This window comes from Ciconia boyciana, chromosome 1 (assembly GCF_034638445.1).
Source record: "Ciconia boyciana chromosome 1, ASM3463844v1, whole genome shotgun sequence".
Taxonomy (NCBI): domain Eukaryota; kingdom Metazoa; phylum Chordata; class Aves; order Ciconiiformes; family Ciconiidae; genus Ciconia; species Ciconia boyciana.
This window is the reverse complement of record NC_132934.1, coordinates 131,715,030-131,738,710: the sequence shown is the minus strand read 5'-3', so window position 1 is coordinate 131,738,710 and position 23,681 is coordinate 131,715,030. Positions and strand designations below refer to the sequence as shown.

The 23,681-nt window shown below is 38.3% G+C and overlaps 2 protein-coding genes and 1 long non-coding RNA gene across 17 annotated transcripts in view; all 3 read right to left on the bottom strand.

The window, feature by feature from the left end:
- The window catches only part of APOO (apolipoprotein O), a 47,347-nt gene extending 41,970 nt beyond the window's left edge, over window positions 1-5,377 (bottom strand). Inside the window, exons 1-3 of one of the 3 annotated variants that reach the window (XM_072848814.1) lie at window positions 5,249-5,318; window positions 2,100-2,163; window positions 145-255 (exon numbers count right to left, since the gene is read on the bottom strand). In XM_072848814.1, the coding sequence (XP_072704915.1) occupies window positions 145-255; window positions 2,100-2,129 (141 nt within the window). In that variant the 5' untranslated portion in view covers window positions 2,130-2,163; window positions 5,249-5,318. Of the gene's footprint in view, window positions 1-144; window positions 256-2,099; window positions 2,164-5,248 lie in introns of all 3 variants that reach the window. The other 2 variants (XM_072848806.1, XM_072848823.1) reach the window with 2 other exon arrangements.
- Window positions 5,378-6,116: 739 nt separating this feature from the next.
- Window positions 6,117-10,296, bottom strand: LOC140645427 (uncharacterized). The gene is made up of 3 exons (XR_012039993.1): window positions 9,975-10,296; window positions 7,105-7,416; window positions 6,117-6,919 (listed from the first exon to the last, which is right to left on the bottom strand). It is a non-coding gene; the product is annotated as an uncharacterized lncRNA (long non-coding RNA).
- Window positions 10,297-16,381: 6,085 nt separating this feature from the next.
- Window positions 16,382-23,681, bottom strand: part of KLHL15 (kelch like family member 15) — a 29,905-nt gene continuing 22,605 nt past the window's right edge. For 12 of the 13 annotated variants that reach the window (XM_072848750.1, XM_072848741.1, XM_072848704.1 and 9 more), the window contains one exon: window positions 16,382-23,293. In XM_072848750.1, coding sequence (XP_072704851.1) covers window positions 22,184-23,293 — 1,110 coding nt within the window. In that variant the 3' untranslated portion in view covers window positions 16,382-22,183. The remainder of the gene's footprint in view (window positions 23,294-23,681) is intronic. The other variant, XM_072848786.1, reaches the window with a different exon arrangement.

Sequence of the window (23,681 nt, the reverse complement as noted above, 5' to 3'; positions counted from 1 at the left end):
GAAGCAAGTTTAAAGGCAAGAATACAAAGGGTGAAGAGATGTACCTAAATGCTTTCACACATCAAAATATAATGTAATGTATTTCAGAATTCCGTAGATATTTCTGTATAGATAGAAGAGCACTAGGGCTCTAACCATACTTACCTCCTCAATTTTCAGCAACTCCTTTTTGGAAGTCTCCTTCTCTGAAGAAGAAGCATAAACCTGGATAGAGAGCAAGCTCAGGCTAACAGGGGTGGCCCCCAGCCGAATTACCTAGAAACATTACAGGAAAAGGTGTAAATCATTAGAGTTCAAACAAAATGGCAACATGTTTGAACACATCCACGTAGACAATGTTTGTGTCCCCACATATAAATGATATATTAAGATGTTTAGAAGGTAGGAGAAAGGGGAGTCAGTGGTACACAATCTAATGCTCTCAGGCACTCAAATGGTAACACCTAAGTTATTCAGATGGTATTTAGAAAAGCCTAAGGCTAAAGGAGACAGCAGATATAAATGTTAATCTCATCAGTTTTCATCTCACAAAAAGATCTTCTGTTTTCTCTCACTTGAAACATTATTTTTGTCAACTTTCTTATGAATATAATGTTGTTAATATCTATACTATTTTAAACAACTTTGTGAATGTCTGTAACACCTCCATTTTTCCATAGTGAGTTAGTACCAAGAAGTTCAACGTTTTATTTCTAGTTATTGTCTGCATCTAGATTTAGGAAAAAAAAAAGAGACCTACAGTTGAAAGTATCACAACATAATCATTGCTTTCTAAGAATTTTAGGAATGTCTCCTACTTTTCTGTGAGAAACATGAATTACAGTGCATTGTGACAGATACTTCACTGTTTCTGAATACTACAGATTCAATCCAGTCACACCACACAACCACTATGAGTAAGGTGAATATAATTCTTCCTATATTCTGGACCTACACTAAATTGTGTTTCTTAACAGGAGAGACTGCTTTAACTTAAAAAACAGAAGATAAAAATCTTAGCTGTGTAGCGAATCAAGAATGCACCAAAAGCATTTTCCAACAAATACACATCTTTATTAACAGTAACGTTTTACTCAAGAAACAGCGGTTCCAATGGGAAACATTTCAATGTCTAATATTCATGTTACTGCTCAGATAAACATGTGCAGAGTTACAACAGCCTGTGGTTTGTTGTAGTAAGTTACAGCATGAGCGAATCTAACAGCCTGCGGCCACCAAACTGGAGAGTTCTGGCTCTGCTTGAGGCATCTGTTCCCAGAAGTCCTGCTGCTCACCTTGCCCTAGCTTTGGTGGCCGGACGCTTCCACCACGAGGCAATTCACCTCGCCAATTTGGCAAAAGATCAATCCTGAAAAAGAAGCGGAGAGCTTTGTGCAGGGTTAGTAAGTTGAACCCATCCATGAAACAGCCTGACGAGCACCAGAGGAACTGTGTGGCCAGGGAAGATGGGATGAAAAAGGAGAAGGCAGCAAGCCCTCCTCCTTTTCAGTAATAGTAAGGGTACATTACACTGACCTAGCTGCTCGTAAAACTGAAGCCTTGGTCAAACCAATACATCCTTCATGCTGTTATGATGATAACTGACCTAGCATCAAGACAATTACTCTGAAACTTTGTTTCTGCCCATTGCAGAGCTGTTAGAAAATAGCTTTAAAATTATCCAGACTACATGCTTATTGCATACAGATCAGTATTTGCAGCTTAAGTTTCTTCCACTGCTTTGCAGATGGAATATTTATTAAATGTAACCAAGAGACTCCTCAAACTCAGAACTAGACTATATAGTTGTCAAACTTCCTGAAAATGTTCATTTACATGTAGAGAAACAGCACACAAGAACTAGGTCATAGGATTTCTTTTCAGAAAGACATAAGGGATCTGATGGATCAAAAGGTATGGAAAAACTTGCTTAAAATGGAAGTTTTTCCTTATTTGTATTTACGGACTCATTATTACAGCACTATAATGAAACACCACAATGACCGGATCAGCTGTTTCACAGCCAAGAAAAGACATGAACAATCTTTAACAGTGTTTGCTTAAAAAAAGACCCTTCACATATTTTCATTAGCCATGATAAAAACGTGAACGCCACTAACCATTAATAACTGTAGAATATACTTCCTCATTCTTCCCTTTTTTCACTGCAAAACTGCTCTGTCACTGAAAAGGCAAAAATCTGAAATGCACTTTCATTCTGAAAAATAAGCTTTCAGTAAAATATTACTTCCTGTGACTTTTGGAACATTTAAAAATGAAACACACAGCTAGAAAAGACATCAAGATATTCACGACTCCATTCACTTTCCTCAAAGCAGTTTCAAATTTATTTAAACTACAGCTACCAGTTACCTGAACAGCCATATTCAGTGCAAATACTTCATGTGAGCCTGAATTTCAAACAAGCCTAAAACTACAGATAGCTTTAGCAGAGCAACTACTAAATCAATGGCACATACTACACTCAAAAGAGGTTAGCACCAGAGGAGACTTTTGAAATAACACAACTTGAAAAACACAACTTCGGAGAGAGCCACTCAGAGACAAGTGTCTAAAACTTAATTCCTGAATATGGCAAAAGTTTGTTACATGAATACACATGCAGAGTTTTTACATCTGCTATTTAACTTTTCTACAAGTGTCCCTTGCAGTAAAACAAAAACAAAAAAAAGAAAGAAAAGGAAAAGAAAAAAACCCAACAGCAACATAAAAAAATACTACTTTAATTAAAGAATAATTCATTATTGATAACCTCTGTTTAGGAAAAATAAATCCAGTCTGCTGTGTCAAACAACAGGTGTGTTTTTGCTGCTATTCAACACCATTTATATTGTTTGAAAATTATCTAAATGTCACCAGCAGAAACAGTAAATCCAAATGCTTTAAATATTTGAGATTTGTATATAGACACACAGGCAAACAGCGGAGCATAAGAATGAAACCACTTTGGTTTCACAAACAAACATCAGTGATGACAGAACTACTCATACTGAAAACACCGTATTATCAAAATACTGAAGTGCAGGCATTTTCCAAACGTTTCACATTTACATTTTAACCAAAACAAAATTAACCATTAAAAGTGCAAGAGGAATCTCTCCCTAAATGCACTGTTCAAGCTATACTGCAATGGTCTTCTACATCAGCTAAGTTTATGGGACAGATACAACCACTACTAAAGTACCGTACATACGCACACACTAAAAGGTTTATTCGGTAGTATGAAAGATTAACCGTTCTGCTTTCTGTTTCCAAAATTCACTTTAGAATCTCATTCCTGAATTTCATATTAACCACGTTTTACTAAACAAATTGGTTTAGTAAAACATTTTAATTGAGCTGTGCCTTCAGTCTGCCTGTCTTACAGCTATTCAATTGATACCAGAAAAGTAGAGCTGACATACTTCTCTCTAGGCAATGCTCTGCATTTACTTTAAGTAAAATTAAAAAATATTAAATTTATTCCTTTCTCTAGCTGAAGAACTCAACTTTATCTGTAGGCACCACATCACTCATAAGCAAATTCAATCTCAAAGTTGGAGGGGAAAAAGACTACCACATTTCATCTTTCATTGCCTTGCTTTACTTTCTTTCTCAAAGTTCTTAATTCTTAACTAAAATATGCCTCTGGGAAGAATAAATCCCCTATTAGTTCTCAATACAAATGGGGGGGAGGAAAGAGCTAAAGATTAACTAGAACTTTTGTCTTTTTTTCCTCTTGTCTGCGGTTTCTCAGTTCACTTGTTACTGTTATTGTCAGCCTGTCAAAACTAGGGAAAGGAAGAAGAAAAGGAAAAAGATCCTTCATACTTTTGTGAAGGTTGATATTTGCCCTAATGTATGAAGCTGCTTCATTTTTCTCTTTTTTTTTTTCCCCATTCTTCCCCCTCTCTCTCAACCCCAACTAAAAAAACCCAAAACCCCCCAAAACCAAACTCTTGAGCACTCCTGTTCCCTGAAGCACAGATATCAAGGACAAGAAACCATCTCCCCCTTTTGCTCTTAGAGGCAAAAAATTATCTTGGTCTGAAGCACTGGAATCTGCCTAACCTCAATGGTTGTATAAAAGTAGTAATATTATGCATAGTACCTCAACCCACAGGTTCACATATAACCCTTTTAATGACAATTCAGTATCACTTATGGAATTCTCAACGATTCGGAGATAAAATCCATAAGAATTCCAGCAATTGCCCCAACATTAAAGTACCAAAAAAATGAAGCTGCAACAAGAGTAAAGCAAGCATAGGCTGCCCAGCATATCAATATATTATCAACATTTGACAAACTCAAAAGGTACAAAAGAGAACGAATTTCAAGAATCAAGTGTCACTAGTTTTTAAAAAAACTCCTGCTTCTCGAGTAGCCATTTGATTGCAACATAAAACCTGCTTCTGGCCTGAGGGAATCTGGGGCTCTTACCAGAGGCAAAAACCTTTCAGGCAATTATCTGATTTAAGCCCAGACCATGCACGTTCACTCCTTTTCACAGATTTCACTGACAACCTACATGCAGTAAAGGGAGACTTTCAAGATGACGACTTTCACAACTGTACGAAGCCAAACGCTGTTAAGGCTCACAGCTCCACGCTGCTGTAGTCAAGAAGTAATTTTAAGTAACGAACGTGCTGTTCACGTGTTTCTTTTTGGGCAACACGGATAGGGCACGCAATTTTGAAATATTAAAAGGAGAGATTACGCAGCTGCAACAAGAATAAAACTAACAGCTTGCGAGAGTTACAGACAAATACCCTGGGTACAGCTGCCACCGGACAGTACAGATTTTAGAACAGCTTTAGCTCGAACGTGAAAAAATCGGTCGCTGGTAACAACGCCAGGGTCTTCGCTACTTGACTACTCTCGTCAACCGAGTAACTAGGCAGGCGGGAGAAGCGGGGCCCCTCGCGGGCCAGCGCACCCGCCTGCGGGGCGCCTCAGCGCGGGGCCGCTCCGGCCGCGCTCCCCGGCCGCCCCCTGCCGGCCTCGCCCCGCCGGACACGGACGCCCCCAGAGCAACGGCCCGGCAGCACCGGGGCCACCCTGCCGCCTCCGCAGGAACCGGCGCATCCCGCTGCAAGGCCCCGGGGCCGGGGCGGTGGTGAGGCCTGAAGGGAGGGGCCGCCGCCTGCCTCCGCCCGCTCCCCCGGGGCGGGGACGGGCGGCGGGGAGCCCTGTCAACGCAGCGGGGTTAGCGGAAGAGCGGGCGGAGAACAGCAACGGCCGCGGGCGGGAGCGACGCTTTCCTCACCTTCAACATGGCGGTGCCGAACGGGCGGTGAGCACCAGCCGCGTCGCTGCGCTGTGACGTCAAAACAACCCCCGCCCGCCGGGGAGGTGGCGCCGCTTGAATCAGCCCCCGCGGTAACCTGGCAACGCTGAGGGGGCGGGGCTTTTCCTCCCCACGTGGTCCTGCCCATCTCACGCTCCTGCCGGCGGCGGCGGCGGCAGCAGCAGCCAGGAATGAAGGGCTCGAAGAGGGGAGAAAAAGGAGGAGATAAAAGCAGAAGGGGCAATCCGGTCAGATTCGGGGAAAGGAGGCACAACGGCTTGTTTAGACCCGAGGCGAGGACGTGGTTTCTATAGGTTGCAATATTAAGAGCCATACAAGCCCCTAGATGCGTAAGGGTGATACATCAGGCACCTTTTGAATTCTTTTTTAAATTTGGACTTACTTCGGACTCGGATCTGGGTTTGAATTAGCGCTTACTGTGTGCTGGAAGAAGATTGGTAATAGAAAATACTCGAAATTTCGGTAGCTACAAGGCAGGAACATCTCTTTAGAACTTAATTTATAAAAAAAAAAGAAGCGCCAGAGTGCCGTATGTGCGTACGCGCTGTTCTTTACACCTGCAAGCATGGTTCAGTGCATTACCTTGTGGCCTTTGTAGAGGATATTCAGAGACATCTCAATGCCATTAGAACTCGGACGGGGCTAGAGTACGGAGATAAAGACAGGGTTCTGTACCTTTCTAATCTCAAAATATTAAATTTAAACCAAAAAAACTACGCCCTTCTCCGTATCTTAACACTCCTGGTTTCTGCAGCCCAGGATGGGGCATCTCCAGCTCACCTGAGCGAGTCGGACAGGAGCAAGTTTTTTCCGCTCACATCTGCTGCGAGGGAGGGCATACACCCTATGCTGTCCGACTCTGTGGTAGAAGACTATCAGAAATAACGAGTAGTAAATTCACGTCAGATAAGATAAACCAAGGCAATATTCCGTTCTGACTGAAATAATGGGAAATCTGTTCTCATATTCTCAGCTAATAAACTGCTTCTTTGTTTCTTCAGATTTGCTGGTCAGGAGTTTCCACCTTTCATTGTGTTAAAGATCTTTCGCAGCACTCAAGGCCAAGGCAGCAAATACATTAGTGGAAAAAGAACAAGCCCATCAAATGAGGTGACTTACTTCATGTTCACGTGTCACAATTTTCTGATCAGTTACTAGGATCTTGGTGCTTGTTATTTTTAACATTGTGTAAGATATTTATCCTCGTACTTAACCTTGGTTACATAATGACAGATTTCAAATGCAAAAAAGTGCCTTGCTTTTACCGAATACTGTTAATTTTTAGGTAGCAGTGAAAAATTACCTGGAAGCTTAAGATGCAAAGATACTTGAAAGCATTTGTCTGTATTCTTTGTTGAGCTTAACTGTTACATATGGAAAACGCAGGTTCCATAGGCTGTGCCATACAGTTGCCATCACAGTTCTGCTGGGAGGTCACTCCGTCAGGACTTGGAGTGAAAGGGTGATGATTCAGGCTGCCTAACTTTTGAAACCTCAGAGGAGCCTCTGCTGCCTTGGTATGGACTGGGCGTAGACTTCACCAGAGGGTTCACAGCACCTGAATTCTGCTTGGAAGTGGACTCCATCACCTCCTCCTTTTCCCTGGCACTGGGAGAGAAGCCGACACTCCTAGTTTAGACACATAAGAACACCAAGAAAATAACGTGGATCCTCTCTTAATTATTTTTTTCAGGTCCCCAAAAATACTATAGTAATTTAAAAGATTTAATATTGATTTTAGAATATGAAGAATAGCACCCTATTAGTCCTGGAAAATGTTATAAAAAATAATTTTTACATAAGAGGTAAAGTACCTGAAGAACACAGTAGCAAATAGTTGAAGGGTATTGTGGAAAGACAGACGAGGTATGAACCCTCTTATATCTTGAATTTTCTTTGTTGATGATGATTTTTGTTGTTCCCTCTTAAAATGCCTATGTTTCTTTATTGCAGTCTCTTTATAGACGTGATAGAACCAGCTACAGTAGGAACAAGTATTTTCCAGACTAATGGGGATGTTTAGCCATTGCACTGCAAAATTGGGCGATGCTTCTCAACGAGCTGTTTGTAAAATCAGCAGACAGTCCTTCTTGTTTGTTGGCACATGGATTATTGTCGGGAGCAATCTGAAGTGAAATCAGAAGACTTCAGGTTTGTGCCTTTTCTTCTTAAAGCTTTATTGTATTTTTCTGCTGTATTTCACAGGCAGCAGCTGACGTTTGCAAGTTAATGGGATATCAGAAATACCATGAACAAATGGCACAAAATGAGCTTCAGTACCCAAACCACAGGATAACAGATGATAACGATACTTTATTACAGATTTGGTTACGAAGATTCCCTCTTTTGCAAGGAAGAGTTGTATCTAAAATGTATGTAAGTGACTGATGGGTGAAGAACACTAATGGGCCTCTTTCTCCATTGCATTATGCTTTCCACAGTCAGTTTTATCTGTGGAAAATAAGCAGCCAGGGTACAGCAAATATTTGTGGAAAACCCAGTTTTGCAGTATTTTACGGCAGCTTTGTGAGAGCATGGAGAGTGACTGGGTAGTTTGCAAAGCAGTCGCATTTCTTGATGCATTTTATTCATCCTCAAGGAGTTAGAGAAAGAAAATTTTCCAAGCTCAAAATGACAGGCGAGCCCACAAGGAGTGATGGCATTGAGGTGAGTCATGGTTAGTGGCCTGCTCTGGATAGTTCTCAACCAAAGCCAAGTCCCAGGCTGTGGGTGGGACCAATTTTACAGAGGACAGACAAGAATATTTCAAGTGCATTCTCTTTTTAAGTTGGGTATGTGAACAGTAAAGAAAATTCCAATTGTTTCTGGACATACAATGGTGTATATGTTACAAATACATATTTTTGTGATCAATTTATATTCAGTGACTACACAGCAATTATTGATACAATTATGTAACACAGATATAAATATCTGAAGAACAGATAAGTTGTTTTATAAAAATTTTTAAACTAAACAATTTTATCAGCTCCAGCATCTGCATTTTTTTCTTTAATGTGGAAGTTAATCTTTACAGTGATTGATATGACTGATTAAAAAGAGTGGGAAAACCTTTATAGAGAATAACAATATAAATACATTAGCTTTCATGTCGGTGTATTGTTCTCTTACAGTCTACCAGTAATCTGGATGAAAGCCCTGCCTACTTTGGTGGCAGGAATAACTGCTGGAGAAGGTTGTCCTCTGCAAAATTTCCCTAGGACAATGATAATATGTGCCATAATGGATTATGCACAGTCCAAAACATTGTAAGGCGGGCTTAAAAAGGAGCTGAAGTTTCTGCTCCTGAGGCCAAAGAATAAAGAGCTTTGGCATGATCAAGTCCTGGTTGTTTCTAATATAAGAACCTATACCAAGTTTCGGTTTTATTTTGTATGCCAGTATTTTTCCTTTTCCTTGGTAATTGGCTTTTCTAAATACTTGTGAAAGAAATATTTTCTTTAGAAAGCTGCAGCTCAGAGAGGCTTGAAAACGCTGCCACAGTTCATAAACTATGCCAGCCCAGGCAGAAATACAATTTATGAAACTTGATTGCTAATCCTTTGCCTTAGCCATTACGGTCTGAGCTTTCATAACGCTGTATTAGATTGCTTATTTACAGTTTAATTTTTTGTCAGGAAAATAAGAACGGTCCTTTGCTACCAACACAATGACAGTTATTTGCCACACATTTATAGGTACAGTAGAAAAAAATGGATTTGTTGCACCTTCCTGTTAAAATGTGAGTTTGTACCATCTGCCCATTAAATATCAGTGCAGTTACCTACTCACACTGATCACTGGAAAACATTATCATTCTGAAAGGCTGGCTTATTTTGATGTTCTCCTTCATGATAAATCTTATTGTATATTTAAAAAAAAAAAAACAACAAACCATGCTTCCATGCACCTTTTATTCACTAAAATTAATGAATTTTTTAATACCATGACTTGCCACTACAGTTTTGCCAGCCTGTTCATTATTTATTTTTAAGGTCTTCATAAAATAAACTGCTTTTCTGCCTCTTACAGCTTTTTTGTGTTCTAAGTTAAAAGAATGCTGTTTGGCAGATCTCTCTTCAAATTATTTTGAAAATATGTGGTTAATAGAAAATACACAACCACAAGGGCTCCAATAAACTCAACTTTCAGTTGTGAAGCAGCTTCACCTAATGCCTTGAGCCTGGCTTTGTAAATGCTCCGCACAAAGCACAGTCGGAGGCGACATGTCAGGTACACAGCTTTTCTAGGTCGGTCTCCAAAGCACACGATTCATTTCTCACGTTTCTGTCACTTTTAGCATGTATTTGTGAAACAGCTAATTGAAGTAGCTTTTATAGGGGTGCGTGATGATGGATCTTTCCCAGTGTCTTTATGAAGGGAGTGTAGTTTGTATATTCATAAGAATACTCTTTCATTCTTTCTACTTTATTCACTTCCTAACTGACAAAAAAAAAAGGGGGGGGGGTGTTCAACAGATTTTTGTATTTAACAATACTGTTTTATTTGGAGTGAACCTTACCTTGTGCTTTTGCTTTTCATACTTAAGGTAGGTCGGTTTTCAACGTTTGTCAGAGGTGCTATTTTGGCAGCTATGAGGTCTGAAGTCATACATTCAAAAAGTAAATTAAATGTTAAGGACAGATGCCATTGCAGAGCTCTTTGTGCTTTCCCACTGACCTACCTTTAATTGCAGCAAAGACGTTACTGTATTCACATCTGGGGTAAACCAGTACTTTGAATTTCAGCGCGTGCTGTCTCATCAGCTTTGTCACATTCTGACAGCATCCAAAATATACTCAGTGCTTTCCAAATAAAGAACCTATATTCTAAGACAGGGGACAGGTAGAAAAGAGAAACATATCATGCAAAAAAAAAAAAGTAATCCAACTGTGTATAGTTTCACTTTTGCTATCACCATGGTTAAACACCCAAATGTTCCTTCCCTAATTCAAATCCTTGACTTCTCACTGCAGCCATCAGCAGCTCTAGTTCCACATTTTTCAATTACTCCCTTCCAGCACCAATGAATAATTCTTCTGTTAACAAAGATGTTGATACTACCGATAGAGATGTCAGCTAATGTCTGGTGTAGCAATCGTCTTCTAAAGCACAGATATATGGTACAGTGAGAACACAAACACCTTTTTGATGCTCTTAAGCACCCATCACAACAAAGTCCAACTCCTTTCAAAATTCAAATGTATCTTGGTTTTCAGTCAAGCCGGATACATTTTGGAAATTAACTGAGGCTAAAAGGTGAGAGGTCTTCCATCTGTTGCCAGTCTCTTCAGGTATTTAGCGCATCTAATCTTTTTACCTTAAAAATTATTTTCACAGTAATCCTTAATTTCTTAGCAAGATAATGTGAGTATCTTTACCTCGTTTGCCTGTAAATGTATTGACATCAGTATCTTCATAAATATAGATATTAAATGTAGTACCTTATTTACCTGAATGACTAAGTTTCTAGGTCTACCAAATAATTTCCAATTGAAGGCACGCATTCCTTCTTGTACTGTGCTGCCTCTTTAATAATTAACAGCAACATGCTGAGCTTACTTTGTTACTTATAACTGACTTTTAGAATGATCATTTTGGAAGGGTTTTAATTTCTATTTTACTTTCTACCAGGGCACATGATGTAGCTCCCCCATGAATGAGAAGTAGAACGTATTATATGCTTACTATGTATAGCTGTACCATCACATGATTATTACAGTCTATTACTGAAAGTGTTCTAGTGTCTCCATTTTTGCTGTTATGAAATTGCATTTTAATGTTTCTAACAGTATCTACACACACTTGTAAGAGTGAGAGGAGTTACAGTGAGGTCCATGGGACTTACCACTCACACACACACACACGCAGACCACTGGAGAATGCAGCGTGTACTACCACCTGCTGTCCGACATCTTGCACGATACAAGTTAGTGAGAAATAGGCAAAGATTCGCATATTTGAGTAGTGAAGCCTATACTTACATTGTTTGTTAACTCTTGGCTTAAGCTCTGACTTGCTTCCCCATTAAGCCCCTAGGCTGGGGCTTGAAGCCTTACAGGATCCTAGGGACCAGAAGAGCAGCAGACTGTTCTGCAGGGGTTTGTTCCGCAGCTTGAACAAGAAGGGAGACAGAGCTGAGTACCACATGAAGAATCATCCGGATTTCTTCTTCACTGATGCTGCCACCATCATTTGACGTAATAGGAGAAGAGTGTAAGGGAAAAAACTGTATTACTCTATTTCTAGAAGGCAGAATTTGGTTCCATGGCTTTATTTGTTCAGTCTAGAGCAACACCCTTTTTGAGAGGAAAAGCCTGTATTTGGCTTTTAAAGATTTTTCTTTTCTAGATCTTCATTTCCATACAATTCATCAGTCACCTCTTCATTTTACTCTTACTGGCCTACTACAGTGTCCATGCAGCCAACATGTTGCTCTTCTCAAGCTCAACAGAAGCCAGCAAAAATGAAGAGGGCGTATTTGATTGAGAGAGAATGAGAGGTATGCAGCAAAACTGGAAGCACAATGCCCTTTTCAGGACATAATCCTGTGTTTCTGGGGAGAAGTACTCATTACCCAGAAGTCCTACTACAGTTCCTTACTCTCTGGTACCACGTCACTTGTACAGGCTGGTTTTGCACCTTTCCATTCCTTTGCCTCACATTCATCAAAAACCATCATGTCTGGTACTTTCAACTACTGCTTCCATTCTGGAAGCATTTTCCACAAAGGAGTAACAGCCAACCTTACACATGCTTAATCCTGCAGCGCGTTTAGGAAACTCTAGGACATGTTTCAGGGGTCTTTCACAATCACTAATGGAAACTGTCATTTAGATAGTTTCCCCCAGTGATCCCTTATATATTTAATGTGTGTTATCACCTACTACTTCTCATAATGTGAAGTCATTTATGTTTTTGCCCCCACAGCCTATGGAGGAGGGCTATGGCTGGCATAGTTGCAGCTTATGGCGTAGGAACTGAAGGGACACAGGGTAGTGGTGCACAGACTAACATTGTCTTTAGTTCTAACCATTTCTCTCTAGCACAGCATTTGAAACTACCTCTTCAGTCTCATAAATTAGTACAAAATGGGGCTGGCACAGGTAAAAAACAATGCTTTAGCTTGCTTTGGCACTTTTATAGATGAGAAAAATGTCACATTTCTCAAGTGCTATGGAATAGGTTCTTACTCCTGTATGTGTGTAAGAATGCTTGGTATTATACAGGTACAGAAACCGGATGTTACAAATAGGAGAGACTTTGCTGAACATCAAGGGATGGTGATTTCACAAATTGAAAAGCCCAAGGGATCAATCTATTGCTACAGAAGAATGGGAACAGGAAGCAGGTAAATCGTATGCCTGGTGCCAGGCATTATCTCTGGAGGATACTGGACGATTTCCATCCACAGCAGATGCATAAATCTTCAAAAGTTAAGGCACTGGAAAATTCCTAACCTTTCTAGTCATTTTAATGCATCCTGCCCTGCTTTGAATAAGGCTGCAAATCTGAAAGGATGGCTTCCTACACCGGTTTAACAAGTTTAGCAAAACATACATTCTTGTAATTAATTTTTACCACGGGAAAAATGAAAATCTCTGCACTGCAAAGCTAGGACAAATCTAAAACTGAGCAACTGTGATCATTTTGTAAGGTTCGTAACTTTTGCAAAGTATAGTTGGTTGATTATCTGGGTGTTAACAATTTTGTACCAAGATTTCTTTGGCTGGAGTATTTAGTTTATTTAACTTATGTAGAGGTCAGCCTCACTCCCCTTGTTTTCAGAAAACAGTACTGAACCAAAATCCAGCTCTTTCAGCAATCAGCTAAAACGCTTCCAATAAGGTTGTTAATTGGATCAGCTCCCAACTTTAAGACCATGAAAAGCCATTAAATTAAAAGGTATAGTTCAGTTAATTATCATCACTTATTTTTTTTCTGACTACATAATTCTTTTCAGTGTTTTGGATAATCTGTCAGGAGAAACAGTGAAGGAAAAACTATTACTTGACAGTAACTCTTCCTGATTGCAATAAATGAACTTAGAATCGGGGGGAAGGTTTTGTACTCTGAAATGTCTTCTGCAACTTTAATTTTTCATGTTTTGGGTTTCATTATAATAAGTTAAAATAAGTTCTTGGTATCAAGGTACCATCTGTATTAGATAAAAAAATCCTTGCAGAACTACCTGTAAGAGCCAGAGGCAAAAGTAAGAGCACATGTGACACGAAGCAAATCCCATGGAACGTCCTCAGCCAACCAAAGTCCTAGTCCAAGTGACTAGGACTCCATCCTAGGAATAAATTAGCCAAGAGGGCTTTCCAATAGGTGCAAGATGACACCCGAGAGGTGCAAGATGACAGCAGAGCAATTTCTTGCTTTCCAGGAGTGAAAATGAAGGCCATCACTACACCAACGTAGGGGAAAGTGCTTAGGCCATGCCTCACGTTGATACCAGTGTCACCACCACAAGCACAATCCCATGCATTTTGTATGACTTCAGCAATCTGGGAAGGTAAACTGACCACCTTGGGATTTCTGACCTGAGACTATGGAAGTTAAACATGGGGGAAATAACTTGGTTTCAGTTAGCATTATGCAGTTCTTTTGAGAAAGAGGGAGTGGTAAAGTCAGAAAGTCTCATCAGTAGTACTCAACTACATATAAACAGACCCATAACATGCAGAATTCACCACAGGAGAAAGAGATCCTCACAGAGAAAAAGAATTATATGGTTAGTGTAAGTCAAACTTGTGAGATGAGCCACATGACAAAAAAAAAGGCAAACAAACCAATGCTTAGAACATGCCTGAGGACATACTGAAATGGGTGTGGGAAAGGAGGCTGCCAGTTTAGGCCAAAGCCGTATCTGTCTGCTAAAATTAAATACTGCAATAACAGGGTTAACCATTAAAGCCATCTATCTCATTGGAAAACCAGTATTTTTTTCAGCACCACTTACTGAGCAACATTTATCCATAATACAAGGGTGACATCACCAGGAGACACATTTGACAGACATCAGATACATGGCAAAAAGAGTATTTTTTTAGTTCCTCAAGTACTACATAGCATCAATCTAGAAGGCTTGGCACTCAGCACGAGATGCTTAATGCTGGCATTCATTCCAATGGACAGATGACTGAAGAGTCACTGGGTACTTAAACAGAGATCATGATGAGGTTTACTTTTACCTGTAAACATTGCCTAAAGCACCTGTCAGTGCAACTAAAGCATCAAATGTAAAGTGGAAAGCATTAATGAAAACAAGAAATTAAAGCTGTCTTTACACATATTCCCTACCCTTTCCCTTGAAAGAATGAAAATTTTGCACATGCCAAGAAAGTTGCCTTGGACAAGATGACACTGATTAAAAGATGACATTGAAACATCAGTTAGACTTGACAGGCTGAAGGCTGGGTGGGGGATCACATGTCCACAAGTATGTTATGAACTCAAAAGGTACAGAACTAATACAGAATCTGTGCAACACCCAAAGCAACCTTTCCATATTATGAAGGTGATGGAATCAGAAAAGAAAAACAAAAAAACCCAAAACCCAAACCCAAAACCCCCAAAACCCGATCTGTAACAAAGGGGGAACATCTGTTGAAATTAAGAATCTCAAGTCAACAAGGGTGGATAACTTATACCAAAGAATCTGGAAGGAATTAACTGAAAAAACCCTTTGCAAAACTAACATTAATTTCATATCACACAAAACAAGTGAACACAGATGACTGAACTACTGCCAAAAAATAAGGCCGCATATTCAAAAAAAGTGAAGAATTTGGTATGAGCAACTATGAACCAGTTAGAATGTGAGAGCTCTCCTTAGTGAAATAATGGAACCATTATTGGACATTCCTAATCAACTACAGAGGTGCTACCAAGTAAGTCAAGTCAGCCAGTGTAGCATTGTGGAAGAAAGGTATTGCCAAAAATACAACCTGGCTCACAGAGAAGGGAAATTAAAAAGGTGAACAAAGCCAATTGTAAACAACATTTACAGAGTGAAAAGATTGTTGTCATCTTCTCTTCCACTGTATCACTCTAATACATTTGGTCTCCTTTTGAACCAAACAATGGGGACACATCACAATTAAAAGAGGCCCTTCCGCCCATGATGCATCCCACTGGGACCAGCACAAATTCATCCACAGCATTCTCCCATTAAACAGTACTAATTAGTCTAGAATGAAGTCAAGTTACCAAAGAGAGAGGAGGGGGAAAAAAGTTACTTCATGCAAATAAAGTTTTAAGTCATCTGAAGCATTAAAATAAAAATGCTGGTTTATGACTCAATATTAAAAAAAAAAAAAGAGACCACAGTTATTTTCAAACATTCTTGATAGTAGATTTTTAAACCAAGCACTTTGATCTGACAGCAAGAGAGTTGCTGAAAAATAGTGGCAGAGAAAAGGAAAAGTGTGGCAAGGGACTGACAAGGAAGGCTTTCATCAGACTGCTGGAGAAAATAAGATCATAACCTCCTGTTTTACATGCCCCCCCTGCCCCTTCTGGGTATTGAATGTTGTTCTGATCTGACACTTTAATGCTGAAATGAAGTTTCCCCTTCCTGTTATGGGAAACGTTAAGCGGTATGACTTGGACTTCTGGCACTTTGAGGTCCCAGTGTGTGATGAACGCATGTTGTCTCAGGGCCCTCAATTCCGTGTGCTTGATAGCGGGGAACAGTCTCTTCTCCTGGCTGCTGACTAACACCAAAGGCTGGCTTCGGTTTTCAGTCTTATAGTTTAAATTTATGCCTTGACACTGAGTTACAAATGCAACGATGATGTCAACTCCAAACATTATTTCAAGCTTGAAATGCAGAGTAGACACATGAATGCACTACAGCAATTAAAATTGGGAAGACTGTCAAATACAGCTAAAGATATGAGCTTGATGCTATATAAGGACACCCAGCTTTTCTTGTTGGGATAACTTTAACAGAGTGTTATGAATTATAGCAACACAACATTTTTGAGGAGTTGCTTAACCGAGTAAACTCTGAAGTCCTGTAGAAAGTAATCCAGCACCACTACACTTTCAGTATTACAAAGTTTACACAAGAGTGTTTAAAGATTAAAAATATTTTATTTACACTTTTCTTTATACACATTTTATACATTTTTTCAGTTTAAAACCCGAACAGTGTGCATATGCAAGTCTGAGCATACTGTATCCATAGCTAGGGAAAATTACTTTCTGACAAAAAAAGACAAGGAAAAAGGATTTAAAACAGTTAAAAAGAGGCAATTCTTAAATTATTCAGAGAAGTTTATAGCAGCCCTGGGGTAATCATTAGACAGTTACACCAAATGTACATATGAGGTCATATATATATAATTTTAATTTTCTATAGGAAAAGTATTTCCAATTGCTAGACACAAACACAGCACAGTTTGAAAATAACTTTTCCTGTTAACTTATCAAATACTTATCAAATACATTCTTTTCAATACAAACAATCTGATATTGTACACCGGAATCAAGCGGGATACTATAGTGGAATTGCAATCTCCAGCATATAATTTATTTTAAAAAGATCTAAAAAAATAACAATATATAGGGAAAAATATTTAAAATAAAAACATAGCTCACTCTTCCCTTCAACTGTTCCCAGAACTGACATAAAATTTAGGTGGGTCCCACTGAGGTAATAAAAGCCCCCTAAGTATAGCTAACTTTACAGTCCTATGTAACACTGTATTTTCTAGACTTATGATAAGGTTTTCTACCAGAGCCATAAATAAAAACTACCATCTGCAAATAGAAGTGGTTTTCCCCTAGCTACCAACTTAATATTAATCCAAAGGTATTTGAAGTTGATCTTTGAAAGTTATTTTTAAAAGACTATATAAACATTAATTGAAATTTGGGAAGTAAAAAAAAAAAAAAAAATTAGTAGAGGAAAATCCAGGAAAGCTGTGCTCAAAACAAGTCAGTTTTTCTGCCACCTGCCACATACAGCTATGTTTTATGAAGTTTACCCACACAAATGGAAATTTTGAAGTTACTCACCAACTTTCAAAAATCAAATACAGATGCAAAAGTAGTCACTAGTATTTATTTTAAGCAGCTTCAGATTGTTTTACAAACATTAAAATCTCAAAATGTTAGCTACAGGACACTGGCAAGCTTTGTTTTAAATAGATTACACATGCTTTCCAGTTATGTTCTTTCCCACTCTCCTTCAGTGAGCCCTGCCACATGTGATGGACCATGCTTGTTCAAGTAACTTCACCAGCTATATTTCTATTAATGGAAGGGGAGCAGGATAGATGTTTTCTTTGATGCCCCCAACCCTATAAACACTTAAGCACAGGTTTAATAACATTTGCCTTTTTATGTTTTCTTTTAAGTACCCTACAGTTTGCTGTTTTCTTTATATTGGACTGTTCACATATGTGAAGTACACATTTGAAGTGTTAAAAGAATCAGGGGCCCAATTCACTACTATTTTTTTTTAAGGAAAAATATATTAAAAAGACAAAATACCTTTACAAATGCAACTATTTTTAAAAAGACTTTGTCATATAAATGCTGACACAAGCTTGAAGTTTATTTTTAAAGAGCCATTCGCATCTCCCCATAATGCTTACCCTCCTTTTGCAAAAGAATGGACATAATGAGTTAAGCAATGTTTTTCTTTTTAAACCAATTTGAATTTGTACCTGCTGAATTTTATCCTTTGCTTCCTGAGTGTCAAGTGAAGCTTCGTCCCTGATGCAAGTAGTTATCATATTATCAGCATGAAAAAAAGCAGCACTTGGGTTTGTAAGGCAGGAGGTCCTCAAGAAAAAATGGCTGCAAATCTCAGAAACCAGAGAAATATTAAAGTCACAAACCCTTAGAGCTAGTTATAACAGGACTGCTATCACACTGCAGAAAGTAGGGCACCCACACTTTTCAAAAGAAAGTAACATAAAAGCAGGTTGCCAGGTAGCTCATATGCTGCTACTAGCCCCTCTTGCTAGCAGTGCTTTCTGAAACAGCAGAGCCTTTGTATAATCAAGTACTGCCTTCTTCCAGCTAAATCAAGGGGGAAAAGAATTTCAAAACAGTTTTTTGCCACCTAATATCTCCCCCTACAAAACTACTACCAACACTTTGTGGGGAAAAATGAGCTATTTTTTCCTTATGCAGCACTTCGAAAAAAAAAATTATCTGTCCCCTAAAAACAGATATAGCAGCATGCGGAATAGGAACTGGCAGTGTCCAACCCCATTACAGGGGCACTATGCTCTTTGTCCATTCTGGCTCATTTGAAAACAAAATTTCTTCCTGGAGCTAGTCGCTAAATTAAGACATGAAGCAGATACATTTTTGTTATAAATGTGAAAAAAAAAACCTAGACAACTCACTATGTCCACCTTTTTAAAAAAAGGCAAGTACACTTACTGTTTAAAAGCAGGTCATGTTAAATTTTAAATATGGGGGTGACACTAGATGTGATGTTATTCCATTATGGTTGGGGTGGGAATAGAAGAACCCCCCAACTTAATAATCAAAGATTGTAACTTACCTTTTCCTTGACAAATGAGAGGCATTTAAATGTTTTTAAACCCCATCTTACTCTGATCATAAGGCTCAAAATTTGATAATAATAGGCAATTCTTATTAGCCAGCTTAGTTTTGTTTTTATTTAAACACTAAATTATCTGGAGCTAAATACTAAAAGCAAATATAAACAGAAACTTTCAATTAAAAAGAAAAAGAAAATATCCCTCTGATATATAAAGTAACAAAAATAACTGCCCCAAAAGTTCCACTGCAATGGAAAAGCTAATTTTATATTTCATGTTTGAAACAATAAAAGCACAGTAGAAATGTAAATTAACAAAACATTCTCACATACCCCCACACGTTCTAAACACAAGCAAATTCCAATCATTCCTAATGCTCGAAAGGTTACAGCCAGCTTCTCAATGGAAACACAGCTTCAGAGAAGCTGAAACCAACAGTTCAAGTTAGAATTTCACAGAATAATTACTATCACAATCCTGAACAAGATCTTTCAGAACTGGGCGCCCGAAGACAAATATGAAGTTAAAAACAGAGCACCTAAAAATGATCTGGTTCTTCATGTTTCAAGTGTCAATACTCACCAATTACTTTAGTGGCAGTTGCTTAGCACACAGAACTTCAGAAGGTGCTTAAATGCAGACTCAAAAACGTAACTTGAGACACCCCCATCCTTACCATTATTTCTAATAAAGTCTTGGCCATGTCTCTTTACTACACCTGAATCATGGAAGACCAGATATCCAGAACCATGTCCATTCCCCAGACTGGCCCTAGATGAAAGTGAAGTACTCTGTACTATACATAACATGCCCATGAAAGCCTACTCAAGCAGGATTAGTTTTTGTTGTCCCATAAACTTATTGAGAAATAAGCTGGTGACAAAAAAGAATAAAAACAATAAAACAACCTTGTTTTTTTCTTGTGCCCCAATATTCTGTACATGAACTATGTACAGTAGAACCTTTTACTTGCACACACCCAGCACCCACTGGAGTCAGTTTATCTCTGCACCCATGCACGGTAACGTACACACAATTCTCACAGTGAAACTGAGGTTTTAGTGTAAGCCACACTGGCTTTAAGTTAAGCTATTAAGAAAGTAAATTAGATTTCTAAACCAGTAAACTGAATTTTGATTAAAAAAAGACTTAAATTTAACCACAAACTAGTCTGCATCAGAAAGCTGAATATCAATATTTGGTCCAGTCACTACTGGTGTAAGTAACTTTATCACTGCAGCTACGATGGCATACATTCTCTCTTTCTGTTAAAACATATGGAAAGAAAATACTCTATCAATAAATCATCTCAAAAAAAAAAAAAAAAAAGTCTCTCGACTTGCCATATAGCTCCAAATCCTCACACCTCAACCCAGAACATAATTACTACAAAAATATCAAAATACAAGTATGAGGAATTTTATACATTGTTTTAACTTCTGTCAATTATTTCAAACTTAGTTTAGGCAAGTAGGTGTTATTTTTAACATAGGAAATTGAGGGTGATTTTGGTCCCTTTGTAAGTGCATTCTTTTGAACTCCCTGAGTACTGTACATTCCTTTTCTACAGTGATTTCTGACTGGAAGATGCTGAATAAAGTGGTTTTGCATTGCTGCATATAAAGTACACTCTATTGCTTAAAGTGAAACACAGCAGCATAAGATTTTACAGAATATGCAGGTGCATGTTTCAGCATTTTCCCCCTACGCATCTGAACTAAGTGTGAGCCTTCAACTTCTCCAAATCTCTCCTTTAGATTCTGGAAGTGGCTAATTTCATGTCATTAAAGATAATCAGAATGTAATTACTGTTGTTATTATTTATGTCTTGGCAGATAATTCTTACCAATCTACTGTCAGGAATATCTGCAAGTTAACACAATGGAGTTATTCAAAGCCCTCTTGGACCACACATCTCTATTCAGGCACTCCGAGGTCAGTAGCTATAGTTGTGTAGGGTTTTTTGTAAAAGAAACATAAATGGTATGTTTCTTTTAACCATCTAACCATCCAACCACCTAACACCACATTTTCAAAACACAGTAGTTCATAGCAGTTGATAAGTAAAAGAATAATAATTTAAAAAGTATACCACTTCAATAAGAGTACAAAGTACTCGTATTGAAGTATGAGTACAAGCAAAGTACTGAGAATAAACTGTAATATATCCAGTTCTGAAAATAACTGTGGGTTGAAGCAGTGCTGAGCATTTGCTTACTGACATTTTCTATTTTCATAAAAAAGAAGACTGGGCAGCACATTCAAACATAAAAGAAACTCAGGTAAGATGTGTTTACTTTTTAAAAAATAATTTATAAACCAACAAATTATCAACAATTGATTATGTAGCATCAATATAAAGAGTTTAAAGTTACTGAATCAATCAGTATACACTAAAGATAAGATACTTCTATACCAAATGAGGCCTCCAGTTACTTAAGAACTTTGAATTATTTAGCTCATTAAAGGACAGTACTATACCTTAAATTCAACAGATATGGCTGAATCTGTGCACTAGTTAAAATATAATATTGTAACTGCACAGAAAAAGATGTATTTATATATAGTTTTTACAGTGTATGCATGTGTGTGGATATATTTTTTACTCACCAACAAACACAATGCAGACAATAGAAGGCAGCATAGAAATAGTGTTTTGAATATAAAAAGGTTTCATTTTCAATTTAGTAGAAAATGTGTAATTTGCATTTTGGCAGACTTAGTGGTACCACTATACAAAACCAGGAAAAAGGTCATGCAAAGGGGTAAAGATTATTCTTCAATGTATATAAGGGAAAACAAAAACACCTAGCAGATTTGAGAATACTTTGCAATTAATGGGAAAAGCATGCAAAAGACAACATAAAATACAGAAATGGTTTAGTTTTGTTCTTTTAAACCTGGTTGTACCCTAGTACAGATGATGAGCTTTATTTTGATGCTCAATAAAAAATGAAAATAAAGTCTTTCTTCTTTCCACAAATATTTTGTTAACTGATTTCAGAAGCATAGTGGTATAATGGCCATTTAAAAAAAAAAAGAGAGAAAAGGAAGTATTATGGACACAAAATATTACCAAAAAAATAACCACACTCAAAAATATATTTTTCTTTCCCCTACTTACCATTATGTTTGTTAAAAAACAAAACAAAATAAAACAAACCTTTTACAATATCAGACCAACTATTGGCTTTTCTAATAAACTTGGTAAGTACTCTCCCTGTACATCCTGTTCCTCTTAAGCATTTAACAGTTGTTCTTATACACAAGGTAGTATCTCTGAAGGAAGTCAACTGGTCTGTATTTTTTGACAAGTTAGGTATAGCTTTTTGTATTTCACAGAGCTGTTCATTCTGTTTTAGCTGCAACGTCTAACATGCTCCAAAACATATTCAGGAAAGTGCAAGCTGCAGACTTGTAAGCCATCCAGCTTGCACGGCATCCTCGGATATTCATCTTCTTTCCATTTGTTTTCCTCTGGATCAAAGGTGAGAATTGAATCACTGTAATGACCATTGTAACAAAGGCCTCCAAGAACCATTATCTGTTTGTCCAGAACAGCTACACCATGACCACTCCGACCAATTGGCATAGAGGCCAATATAGTCCATTGATCAGTATCTGGGTCATAAACCTCTGTAGAAGGACATCCTTGAGATTCAAAGGAGGCCCTCAGGATCACACAGACACCACCAAAGACATAAAGCTTACCATTATAAGAAATCATCTTGTGAAAGCATCTTGCATAATTCATTTTGCATTTGTTCTCCCAACAGTTAGTGACCACTTGAGTTCTCCTTGTTCGCTGCTCTACTGTCCCTTCTTTACTGGGATCAAACACACACACTTGCTTAGAAGTTGAAGATGATGTAATTCCACCAGTGATATACAATTTGTTACCAAGCACAGTCCCTTCATGTCCATATTTATTGACTGGATAGGGATCCACAAATTCCCATTTATCTTCAGTAATATCATACCGTTCAGTTGAGTAAAACGTTTCATCCCTGGTTCTCCCAGCCACTGCATAAACATACCTCCCAATAACTCCAACAGCAAACTCAGAACGTGGAACAGACATGTCTGCCATTCGTAACCAAGTGTTCTGTCTTGGGTCATATCTAAACACTTTGGATGAAGCATGAAACTCACCATCTGGCCCCAGTTCTTCCCCACCTAATAGGAACACAAAGTTATTTACAATGGCAAGGCAGTCTGGTCGTAAAGGTACTTGAGGGCCCTCTAGTTCCCACCAGACCCTTGGTTTGTGCAAGAGAAGAATTTTACTGTTTACCATACTGTGTCCTATCATTCCTCTAAATACTGCAGTCTGGGGTTTGGCAGAACGAATTTTGTTCGATTTCATTTCCATCAAAGGCTGTTGGTGAACGCTATGAAAGTAATTCATGGCTTGGTCAACCTCATGTCGCAGCTGCCGGGAGTATCGATAAAACTCTGATGTTTTTACCTATGAATACATTTAAAAGATATTAAAATTCTGACCAAGAGAAACAATCCAGAAAACCTAAATGACTACGTGTCATTAGAAGATTATTTTACTTCGTTTCATTCAGGTAATCTTGAGAGCAATTGCATTTGTGCATGGAGGATTAAGCTAATGTACTGTTATCCAAAATCCAGAAGGCAATTCAGTAATTAACAGCAGTGACTAACATTTTCAGTGGCATACTCACATGCAGAATTTAAGCCGGAATTCTGCACAACTGAAATCCCCAAGTCTAAAAATAATTATTCCTTCTCCCCAAAAAAGCCTCTGTTCATCTTCTGCTTAATCCATGAAGCACCTAAATTAAAAATGCACTACCTTCCTGATTTTGAAAAACATTTTACACACC